General features: G+C 33.4%; 1 protein-coding gene across 1 annotated transcript in view; it reads left to right on the top strand.

The window, feature by feature from the left end:
* Positions 1-12,177, top strand: part of DENND1B (DENN domain containing 1B) — a 192,107-nt gene that overhangs the window by 142,793 nt on the left and 37,137 nt on the right. The window contains 1 exon segment of the mRNA XM_029284173.1: positions 6,056-6,157. Coding sequence (XP_029140006.1) covers positions 6,056-6,157 — 102 coding nt within the window.

Raw genomic sequence — 12,177 nt, 5'->3', positions numbered from 1 at the left:
ATATATATATATATATATATATATATATATATATATATATATATATAGTGTCCAAATAACCACGATCACCAAGAGAAGATAAAATGTTTATAAACAATTAAAAAGTTAAAAACAATTTAAAAGCAATAAAACATTTAAAATTATCGGCAACCGAGCTTTCGTCGGACTCTCCCGACATCATCAGGGTTGCTGAGGCGGTTTTAATTGTTTATAAACATTTTATCTTCTCTTGGTGATCGTGGTTATTTGGACACTATATGGAAGTACCCAAGAGTCGTATTTTTAATTCTATCTCTAGCCATATATATATATATATAGGGAAATGCTTGCATGTCTGTGTATATATCTTTTCTTCAGATTGTTTATTTAACTCATTGGCTAAGCCAATTTTTTTTCAACTTTGGCACCTTTAAGATGACTAAGCAGTTCATTTGAGTCCTCTGTCTACTTCAGCATATTATTTCAGCATGCATTTGACTTTATACCTGGTACACTGTCCCAAATGATTCTCTGCCTTTGCTGATTTAAAGGGTTAATATTCTGTTTTTCTGCTTTCTGTCAGCCCAGAAGCCCCCGAGCTTCACCTATGGCAGGAAATAAATGGTATTTGTGCTTTTAAGATGACGGGAGAGGAAAAATAATCATTAGAAGTAATCTAATACAGATTATACTTATTGATAAATAATGAATTCAGTTTAATTTCAGTTTCCTTTGAGTTTGATTTTTAACAAGAGTCATGGCTGAAATACCTGATCTAGTCCCAAAAGACATTCCTTGCTTTTTTCCCCATAATTTGGGTATTCCAGATTTTTTTTCTGATAAAAATTTCTGAAGAATTCAAATCTGGCACATACTTTTTACTACTTTTTGGGATCCTAATAAATTTGTTACTAAACTATAGACTTTTTAAATGAATCAGATTGACCGTAATTAAGATTTAGCAGAATCTAGTTTAATTGTATCTAGTTCAGATAATAGGTATGTAGTAGATGGGATGATTAATCAAAATACACTTTGTACAAGTGAACATCTAAAAACTGAAGTATTTTATTAATAAATATTAGCTACCTGAATATTTGTATTTTTTTGCTGAATAAGTATTACATAGTCCCTGTAGTTTTCACTGAAAATATATATTCACTTTTTATGCAGGAGTCTGTGTAGTGTGTGGGGGTTTTTTTTGAGATTACTTTTCCTCATCTACACAAAAGTGATTGTATTTTAAAAGTATGTTAATTATGTACATTACAAATATATTTCCAATGTATGTAGCCTTTTACACACCTTACTAAACATGCAGCCTTTTGAGCTTGGTTGTTAAAGTTTCTAAAGGCCCTTTAAGATTTCTTAACCCAGTTTCTCCTAACCTAAAGATTTAGATGATCCCTTCTTGCATCATATCCTTGGACATTAATACTATAGGACATTAAACAATTGAAACAGAAGATGGTACTCTTTTTGACTTTGAAATTTCTCCAATTTTTCAAACTATAATTGCCAAGTCTTAGTACTATTTAAACAAAGCTCTTGTTATATTTTTTTTTTCAAGTTAAGTGGTGGGTGGTTTTCACCCTTGCAGAGGTCCAGTATCTTTTTATGGCTTTATCTTTTTCTTGGCTAGGTTTCTGAAATGCTGCCAGATTTTTTAAAGTGAAGTATAAATCAAGTTAGTTGTTTATGTTCTTTATAATCTTTTAATGATATGGTTTTTGAGAAAGGTGATTTGTTTAGTGTATTACAGTATTTTTCTTCTTCCTGCTTTATCATGAAGAATTACACATTTATCGCACATAATTTTTCCCTTTCCAAAATATTTCACATAAGCAAGTGGGTTTTAACTGCTCTTGTTTTCTTGATAAGTTTTGTACATAATAAATGTGGGCATACTTTTGCCATCATTTTTCGTCCACTTTAACCTAAAGACCAGGACTGTCATGAATAGGATTGGAATAACTCATTAAAGCAGAGACTCTAAAAATGGGAAGTGTGATATATATTCTCCGATTATTGCCTTACTGGAAGATTCTCTTTTCCTTCCCTATCTTCTGTGACTGGCAGAAAATCTTCCTAGTCAGACAGAGGCTTTTACTATCCTGGGATTAAATTTCTGTTAAAAGTTATCCTTGTGGCAAAGGAACAGTTGAAAATGTTTTGCTGCATTGTCCATTTTATAAAGATTCACAGTATGTTTTACAATTTAAGTAAATTGCAAGGGCATTCAAATCCATTCTAAATGCAGCTATATAAGTTGACTAATATGAGTCAGTTTCATTGAATATGGGCAAATTCCATTTTACGGTTTGTAAAATTTGCTGTAATTATGTTTTTTTAAAATTCATTTTATTTTGTATATTTTAAACTTTAGCTTTTAATGGAACTCTGGTCAGTGAGCACAAAGTTTGTAGTGTACTTGTTGCTGTAAAATTAAATATCTATTACATTCCACCTAAACTCAACCTTTGTGAAATGCATTTAACGAATACTAGTTGCAACAATTTGACTATGTTAGTCAAAGACCAAACCTCCTAAATAAGCTAATTAATAAAATAATTGATTATAAACCATGTTCTAATTATGAATGAAAAAACATAGTACATACTGTTATCTTTTTAAAGCAAAGATGCCTACTGAGCCCAGCTTTGCTTTTGCTTTTAGTATAATTATAGGCATTAGGTTATTTTATGCTCAAGATAATGATATATTCTGAGCTCGTGTGTCAAGAGTTATTTACAATTATATTAAGCAGCTAGTTTAAAATGTGGATGGAGCTTAAAAGGAATGTGTCCCACTAGCTCATGAAAAGGAGATGGGGATGTAATAACTGTTATCAAGAGGACAGATATATTGTCTGGCCAAAAAGGGGAAAAATCAATCTGATATTAAAAATATTAGCAGTCAGCTCTTCAGTGCAGAATCCCTAATAGACCTTGATCAAAACTATACTTTGAGAGTATGTTGGAAATTTTGGTGTTCTGAAGAACCATGAAGATCTGTTTTCCCAGGCCTTGGCTAAGATAGTTGGAGCCCCCTCCATTGGATGTTTTGGGGTATCTTCTTGGCTTAAGATAGAAGACAAATTGCTGTCTAACAGTACTGGGGATAAAATAAACTGTGCCTTCAAGAGCTCTGCAACTTCCCTTGCTCAAGTAATTTCAAATGACTTTTAGTTCTATATTTGTGACCTTAGACATGTTAGAGGAAAAGGAAAGAACTCTTTGAAAAGGGAAACTTTAAATCTTTGATGTGATTACATTGAAAAGTAATCGAGTGGTGATTTCCTTTTGGTCATTTTTCTAAAAAAGATTATTAATTTTATAGGAGATGATCATGATATGTGTCAGAAACACCAGCAAGTGTACACCAAAGGAGATGAATCCCCTAATCTACTTCTAAGTGTAGAATATAGCAATATCCCAAGATGATATAACAGTTTCAAGGCCAATACAATTTTGCTGGTTCATATATTCCAAAAAATCTGAGTGTTAAGATGCAAGGGATGAGTTGTGATCCATAGAATTCCTATCCCTGGCAATGTAAGATATTCAGTAGTTCAATTGTTTTCCCTTTCTCTTGTGTTTCTGATCTCAAAAGCTGCATATCAAATCAAAATGATTTGTTGTTATCAGTAATCCAAATAGACCATAAAAGGTCAACTTGATTATGAAATCCTAATCAGATTTCTGATCCTTAGGCAAGTCTTGTACAGACACTCCTGGAATAATCCTCTTTTAGGTATTTGAAATTTTAGCACTAGGATCAAGAATTAAGAAAATACACATCGGAGTAGGAAGGACACAGTGTGGAAGACCCTTACAGTAGCATTTCTTCTTTTTCATAAAAATATAGACTAAAAATCAATCTATGTAACAAGTCCAATGTGTTTGGGAAAAGTGCACTGAGAAATTATTTGGTGGTTACAGTTTGACAAATTGCCATTATGTTAGTAGTATGTAAATGTTTTTCATACATAATCTTGGCTTCTTTCTTGGAGATGTCTATGGGGACACAAGAAAAGAGACATATGTCCTTTAAACATAGGATTTTATGAAAGTGCCTAACATGAAACATCTTTGAATTACTTTTAAATGTTTAAGTTACAGCTAGTTTTAATCTCTTCCTCTCAAACAGATCTCCACATAGAGTCAGTGAATTACTTGAGTTTCTGGGAAATTGAAGTAATATAGTTCCCAACAACGGAAGGTTAAGGGGATTTAGAGGAGGTAGTAGGTATGCAGTAGTAACTAACCTGTTTCAAAGTAATTCAAAGAAGCTTCTGTTAAAATAGCCTTTTTCATTTCTTAAAATTATTCATGTTGTCTCTTAATTTCCCCTCCAATCCACTAGAGCAGTGGTGGCGCACCGTTGCCCCAGTCCTAGGCCTTCAGCTGGGTTTTATAAAACCTTTTCACTTTAGGCCTCCGCTGCCGTGTGCAAAAAAAAAAAAAAAGGTTCAATCAATCAGTCAATTTCAACTTCTCAGGGGAAAAAAAAAGATCTCTCAAATTTGGAATTGATTGATTGAACTTTTTAGTCCCACCCAATCTGCCGTTACTACCACAGCCACGCCCACCCAATTGGCCACACCCACTCGGCACCCAATGATACATAAGTGGGTTTTGGGTTGCAGTTTGGGCACTCGGTCTCTAAAAGGTTCGCCATCACTGCACTACAGCCTGAGGTAGTTCTTACTCCATTTTTGAAGTTTCAGGGTTTGTATAAACATTATAGGTATAAAATACTCCTGTCTTTCATTTCAGTTTCAGAAAGTTCCATTCAATTCTTTTCATAAAGAATTCCAGCAAATCATTTGTATTCTAGCAATATACATCAGTTATTAACGGTCCATAATTAACACAGATTTATTGCAGAAGGTGATGATACATAAGACCCTAAAGTATTCTGAATTACCCTTCTTGACATTTAATAGTTGGGAATGAGAGAATATTATTTTTAATACCTAAGCACAAATAGGAAGACCCAGCTTTTAATTCTAAGAGAAGTGTCAGTGCAAATTTTCTCATGCTAGTCTTATTGAAACTGAATCCAGGATTGTTATAAACTTGTTTCAAGTTGACTAGTGCAAGAGTATTCTGATTGTTTTTATTCAATTTATTATAAGAGTGGCAGTAATTTAAAATGGGGGGGGGTTTAAATATATAATTTTATATTTGTGGTGTCAGAAAATCATTCTGAACAACCCTCTTAAGTTTTGTTTCTATTCTTATTGCGGTATGGCTTCTTTCTGGCAAATTTAAATACTTTTAACTCATGAATGATACAAAGTTTTGTTTAACTTTATGACTTAAAAATAAATAAACCATAACTGGATTCTTTTGAAAGTATTTACTATAGTACTATTTATATAAAATATTTGGGGAATATTCAGCATTCCTGAATAATCAGATTAGCTAAATGTGAATGCATCCAGCAGAGAATTAAACAGACATGAGGATTTTATGGAAAATCCATAGCTAATTTGCATAATCAAAGGATGTGAATAATCCATTCTGGATTATTGGGCACACTATATTTTACTACACAATCACAAGAAAAAAAAGGCTTAGTAGAGACCCAGTAGGTCAGATAGGGCAATTCTTGTGGCTGTGAAAATGTGCTTTTTATTTTATTTTAGTTTAGTTTTTCCATATTTCTGATATATTCCCCAAATCATAACAAGATACTTCACTTGCAGAAAAGATGAATTTTTAATTAAAGTAACGGATTTTTTTGAATAATTAAAATGGATGCTAATTATTTCTAATCTGTTTTGTGCCCATGATTAGCTATTATTGACTTTGTTTTTATTTTAGGCATGATGGATAATGATTTTAAAAACTTAGGTTTTACAAAATAATTCATTTGGGGCATTTGGTAATATTCTGTCTGTGCATCATAGGAAATCTATTTTTAGTATGAAAAATAAGTTAAATTTACCAGGTTTAACAATTTTGATTGCAAGTACTGCTACATGCAAAATAATTAGTGTACTGTAAAGAAATGTTAAATAAAACTGTTTATAAAAATGCATATTTCTTATTTTTTTTTTCAAATTCAGGGAGAGCCTATCATTTTCTGTGAGGAAAGCTTCATCAAGCATCGTTCCAGTTCTACTAAATATTTTCTGGAAACTGCAGTGAATCTCCAACTTTTTAAACAGGTATTTCTGGGATTTTTGATCTACGGTAATATCATTCTAATGCATGTAGCATATGAATATTCAGGGATAGAAAAATTGATACAACATTATCAATAGCAGTTTCTGAATTTTGATTTGACTAGGGAAGGATTTTTATGATCTGAGGAGAAACCAGAGTATAGCCAAGATAAATTCTTGTACATTTCAATTATAGGTTCTTTCTAGTAACAACTCTTTGAAGTAATAAAAAATAAACCTGCTTCAATTAAAAGGTCTTGGGTTTCTTCCAGCATATTTAATTGTATTTCTATTTGGAATCATCCCTATCCTCCTGTGAACATCCAAAATCTGTCTTGGCAGATTTTCCAATCCTCTAGAAGTGATGTGGCAGGTATATAGGAAAGTATTAATAAATGGTTCGGGTAAAGGTAAAATTCAAGCAATCATAATTTGAAGTCCTTATTCAATGAATAGCTCTTTTTATATAAAATGTTTTGGATACATACATAGATTTAATCCTGTTTATCACTAGTAAAACTGAGCACAAGAAATCCAATTTTCATGTTTGCTAGCCTCCAGATCCTCTCTTAAACTGCTCCCTTCAGGACTAGGAAATTTGCTGTGTAAGTTGGGTATGGTGCAAACATATGTGGAGAACAGAAGTAGGAGTCTTCTCCCAGCCCTTTGATGCTCATACTTGTAGTCATGGATGATATAATTATTTTGGCATTATTTAAGAGGCTTTCCTATGGATGAGCACATTGCTCTCAGAGCAATACAATACAATACAATACAATACAATACAATACAATACAATACAATACAATACAATACAATACAATACAATACAATACAATACAATACAATGCAAATACAAATACAAATACAAATACAATGCAATGCTATGCAATGCAATGCAATGCAATGCAATGCAATGCAATACAATACTTTAACTCATAGAGTTGACTTTGACTTTGTTTAAAAATGGAAATCAGTTTAGTAGGACCATACCATTCAGGCATATTTCCAGTTTTTTTTCCAGATGTTACAGCTAAATTTTAATTTGACATTAATTGCCCAGAGGGTCATGTGTTTGAAATTATGCATGTCTCTTCTTTCCCATTGCATGGAAGGGAAAGTTAGAAGCTTTTTTAGTACTCTGTATCATATTGAGGAGAATTTCTATTTGTTCAGACAATCCAGAATCAGGTCATGTCTTATGATCTTGGGTGATTTTCAAACATTTTTTTTAAAACTAACCTGTCTCTAGTTCAGATGTAATGAGGAACGTCTGTTCTTTAGAAGTGGGTGCTTTCTTATCTCTTCCTTGTAGTTGTAGCAGAGGAGAGGAAAGGGTGAAAGTGCAGTGTTTCAGAACCGTTTTGTCTGATGAATCTCAAAAGCTAGAACTCAAATTGCGTATCTGGAATTGGGAAGAAATTCTTAGTTTTGGACTGTCTTGATATAAACAGGATTTAGAAGGGCTACTTCAATTGTAGGTTTTTGCTGCCGCATGCCACTGATTGATGCCAGAAGATTAGTTTTTCTGCTGGCCTGTTGGAAACCATTGTTGGATGAAGAGAGAACAAAATGATACAAATAGGAACAGTCCTAAAAGCTTATTCTAAGCATTGGATAAACACTGCAGTCCAAATTTCAGCACAAAATAGAAAACATTTCCTCTGATTAAAAAAGCCAGAACCTTAGATGGTGGTGGGGGGGACCATGTTTAACTAATCTTCTGGCTCTCTTTGAAGATATAGTGCAAAACAGATAAGTGAAATTCACAGGATGGTAGGTAACTTTCATTAAAAAAAAGTTTTTGTTCCTGGAATTTAATGGTTTATGTAGAGATTTATGGCAGCAGAAGTGAAAAGTGCAGTTTCTAATTGGAAAGAATAGAAATAGTGTTATTCTGGAATAGGGAAAGAAATAAGTTTTGAAACTATTTTATGCCCCTTTAGTATTTTATATAATTCCTCCTCTTTGTATTGCACATTCAGCTGCCTCCTATCCAAGACCTGTTTGTAATTAGGCACTTTTCAAGGTTACTTGAGTCATAAGAGATTTGAATTTAAAGTGTTGCTTTAGGTTCAGTGGCAAGTACTGTTTTTTAAACAGAAAAGAAATCTTGTGAACAGTTCAAAGAGAGAGACAGATGGATGGATAGTATATGTGAAACAGCAGCAGGGCAGACATTTGCATTATTGTAATTTTAAAACACTGTTGTTTTGGAAAGTGAAATCTTAGTAATCATACAAATGGGAAGCAAAAGCAGTGTGTAAAAAGTACGCACTACATATTATATAATAAATTTCTAACCTTTTTAACATACACACAGCATCATTGATGTCCACTTAGACCTGTTATCATTTAGTTGAATATAAAAGGACTCAAATAGAATTGTGTATGGAGTATTGTATACAAAATACCTATTTCACTAGTTTCAGCCATTTTTGAATGACTTGCCATATATCATTTCTCTAAAGCCCTGAATGTATATACTGATAATAGCTATTTTGGGTAAGTATGGAACTAAGCTGCTCAATCTCCTTCACTTATATTCCATTAATAAGGAATATATAATTTAGAAACCTAAGAAAAATGTTAACCATTTAAACTTTGGGAAATGTGTGTTACTGAAATTGTTGATGGTATAATACTTGTGTGTCTAAGTCTAAGAACAGAATACACTTTTTTTCTTGAAAGAGAAAACTGCTTTATTTGATTTGAAATAGAAAACATGATGTGTATATGAAAAATGGATGAAATCCTTACCCGGTATATACTGTTAAAAGCAGAACATTGACCACATTTTTGCACCTCTATGCAATTTTTATAAGCCCCTGTGCTACTGAAAGGTTCAAGATAAAATCCCCAAAGCAGCTCCAGTCTGGTCAAAATTAAAATATAACCTGATTTGACACATAAATTTATTTTATTATTAATAACTCTTTTATTCTTTAGGAAGTGTTCTGAATTGCTAATAGGACATATTTGTGTTTGGTGTACAACACCCAATAAATAGGCATAATGTTTAAGCAGAGTTGTATAAAGTGAGGAAAATAATAGAGGGATGGGGCAAGATTTTATTGTTCATTTAGTTTGTCATTTTTCTTGGCGAAATCTGACAAATCCACCAAACACAATTAACGATGCAGCTATTAATTTTTTTGTGAACTCACAATTTGTATTAACATTTTGTGAGTGTAAGATTAGACCCAAAACAAATATCTCCGTTCACTTCATGCTTAACACTCTGTTATCTCACGCTCATAAATCATGTGCTTGGTATGAGAGCAAGGAATGATTTCTTAACTCTCCCTGGATAGATAATGCTTTGTGGCTCAAAGAATGTTTTCTGCACAGTGGTTGTTAAAGGTGCTTTATCTCATTCTTGCTGTGAAATAATCCAGTGATCCCTTACTGCGGTCTGACCATGAACCAATCCATTTGGAAAAAGGCCAGGTTAAGGCTGAGGGGTGGGTGAAGGGAGAAGAATGTTAGCTAAGAAGAATAGGAAATAATCAGTGATAGCATGTCCTTCACTGCTACTGCTGAGTCTGCCTTTATCTAGTCCTCTTAAAAATGTATTCATGGAACAGTTTGTTTCATGTCATCAGTCTATCCATTGACAAGCATCAGATTGTCACTGACAGGCCTGTTTGGATAATCTGTGATAGCATATGACAGTCAGCCAAATAATTAATTTTTATTGGCTCCTGTGTACCATTTCAGTTAACAGTGATTTGGTATTCATGTTGGAAAATGCAATCAGTCAAATAATTTCTTTGTTTATCTCATATTTTGGCTACCTAATCTTGGCAAAGAAGTATTAATCCTAAAAATGTCAGTATTTTGGAGGGTTGAAAAAGTTTTTTTTGTTTTTTTTTTAGGTTTATGAAAATTTAATGCAAATTGAGAGTTTTTACAATACATTGTAATTTCATTGAGAATTATACTAAGATTTTGATTGCCAATAATTTAAATCTGGCAGTTTTAACAAGGTTTCATGATTCTTTTCAGATTATATATACCAGGGGTGTCAAACTCAATTTCATTGAGGGCCGCATCAGCATTGCGGTTGCCCTCAGGGGGCCGGGTGGGTGTGGCCAGAGTGGGTGCGGCCTACTGGGTGGGTGTGGATTGAGTGGGTGTGGCCTACTGGGTGGGCGTGGCCAGCTCTACATCATTCACGAGTGGGACAGATCTGAGGGTTTCTTGCAGAAGTAGGCGAGGGCCATTTGCTGGCCACTTCCAGGCGATGATGCATTTCTTCATTCCTCACAAAGGGTGACATCTCCCCAGCATGCTCCAGGGGGTGGGGCCGACACGGCAGGGGCTGGTTCCTCACTGTTTCCAGATGGCCTTGTGGAGCTAGGACTGAATGTGTTTCAACATAGATGGCCACCACAAAATTGTACATTGGCTCCCGGCTGGCCTGGGCCAGGGCCAGGTAGTGGGGGCCATTCCCTCACTGTTTCCAGGATGGCTTCACGGGCTCCATGAAACCACTTCGCGGGCCACATCCGGCCCCCGGGCCTTGTGTTTGACATGTCTGATGTATACGTTCAAAATTCTCTAGAACTCAGAGATGTGAGGGAATGGAGAATTAGAAACTTGCATTTTCTTACATCCATTTATTTCTTTTGACACTACCTTTTTTTTGGGTGAGATTTAAATTGGCAAACTATGATAAATGCTACCTTCTGTTGATTGCAATCATTGTTTAAAATTATTAACCATTGGTTTTAATTTTACAGTGATGAATAAAAAAGAATTTTATTGTGAGAGGAAAGACATGCATGTAGAGGTTTTATTCTAGTCCTCTCAGCAAATGGGATGGATTAAAAATAATTTCCGGACCCTTCATCATTTAGTAAACATTTACTTTTTCAGTACATATAAATAGATAAGACTTCATATAAACATTTTATAAAAATAAAACTCTATAAAAAGTGGGTGACTGTAATCCAGCACTATGTGTAGAAGAAGTTAGTGTTCTGACTAATGAACTTTGGAGAGTATAGAGAAGATTAAAAAACAAACAAACTCCCCAGTTCCTTCTGTTTTGGGATTGATTGTACCATTGTACTAGCCCTTTATGCTCACAAAGTTCTAAATATCTCTATCAGGCCAAGAAAGCTGGCATCTACTAATTTCCAGTCAGTGAATTGTACAGAATTTATGAAGTGGATTTATATCAGTGTAATTAGAGATTTTCCTAAAAAAGCATTTGAATGGAAAATTAATTTCTGTAGAATATGATTGGTACAAATGACAAACATTAATTTCTTTGCATGTTTTGTACAGTATAAAATGGTATTTGTGCATTTCCTCCACTTTTGCATTCCATACATGTGTGGAATTCTTGTAACTAATAAGGAGATAAAGTTTTTGCTTTGTAAAAAGCACAATGTGGGTGAAAGAAGTTATTTTTTATTTCTTTCCAAGTAATTTTAATCTGATATTCTTTCATTGATAGTAGTTTGTTAACACTTAAGGAAGTTTCAAGCACAATTTGTTGTTATAATTAGACACTGCTTGTATCTAAGCTGTAAGAGAGCTTGTATAAATTGGTATATAAGCATAGTATGAAAGCTAAGAGTTGTTTAAAAAAAGTACTTTTCTTTCTAACCAATATTAAATAGCTAGAATTGTATGCCATTTGGAGAGATTCAAACAGTGAATTTAGAATAATTCAGTGGTTTAATGGAAAAATAGAGATTTTAGACATTGGTTTCAAGCTGATAAATTTGAATTTCTTTAGTGTGATTTGCTCTCACAAAATATGCTTAGAATGTAAGTACATCAAAAATGGCACCATATAGTTGCTTTTTCCTTGTTTAAGATTACCATACTGCTCATATATATATCCTGTAGGTGGTCATTTTTTTTCTTAACATAGTTTAATATTTTAAAATGTGTCCCACATTTTAAAATGAATACACATATAGGAGTTTAAGCAAATTAGATTCCAGTTTGGAGAAAAAAAACAATTTCTTTGCGAATCATGCCTTTAAAATATGAAGATAATAAAT

This window comes from Protobothrops mucrosquamatus, unplaced genomic scaffold (assembly GCF_001527695.2).
Source record: "Protobothrops mucrosquamatus isolate PMUCROS unplaced genomic scaffold, P.Mucros_1.0 scaffold_109, whole genome shotgun sequence".
In the NCBI taxonomy this organism is placed as follows: Eukaryota; Metazoa; Chordata; class Lepidosauria; order Squamata; family Viperidae; genus Protobothrops; species Protobothrops mucrosquamatus.
The sequence above is the reverse complement of the archived record's forward strand: the minus strand, read 5'-3'. Positions and strand labels throughout refer to the sequence as shown.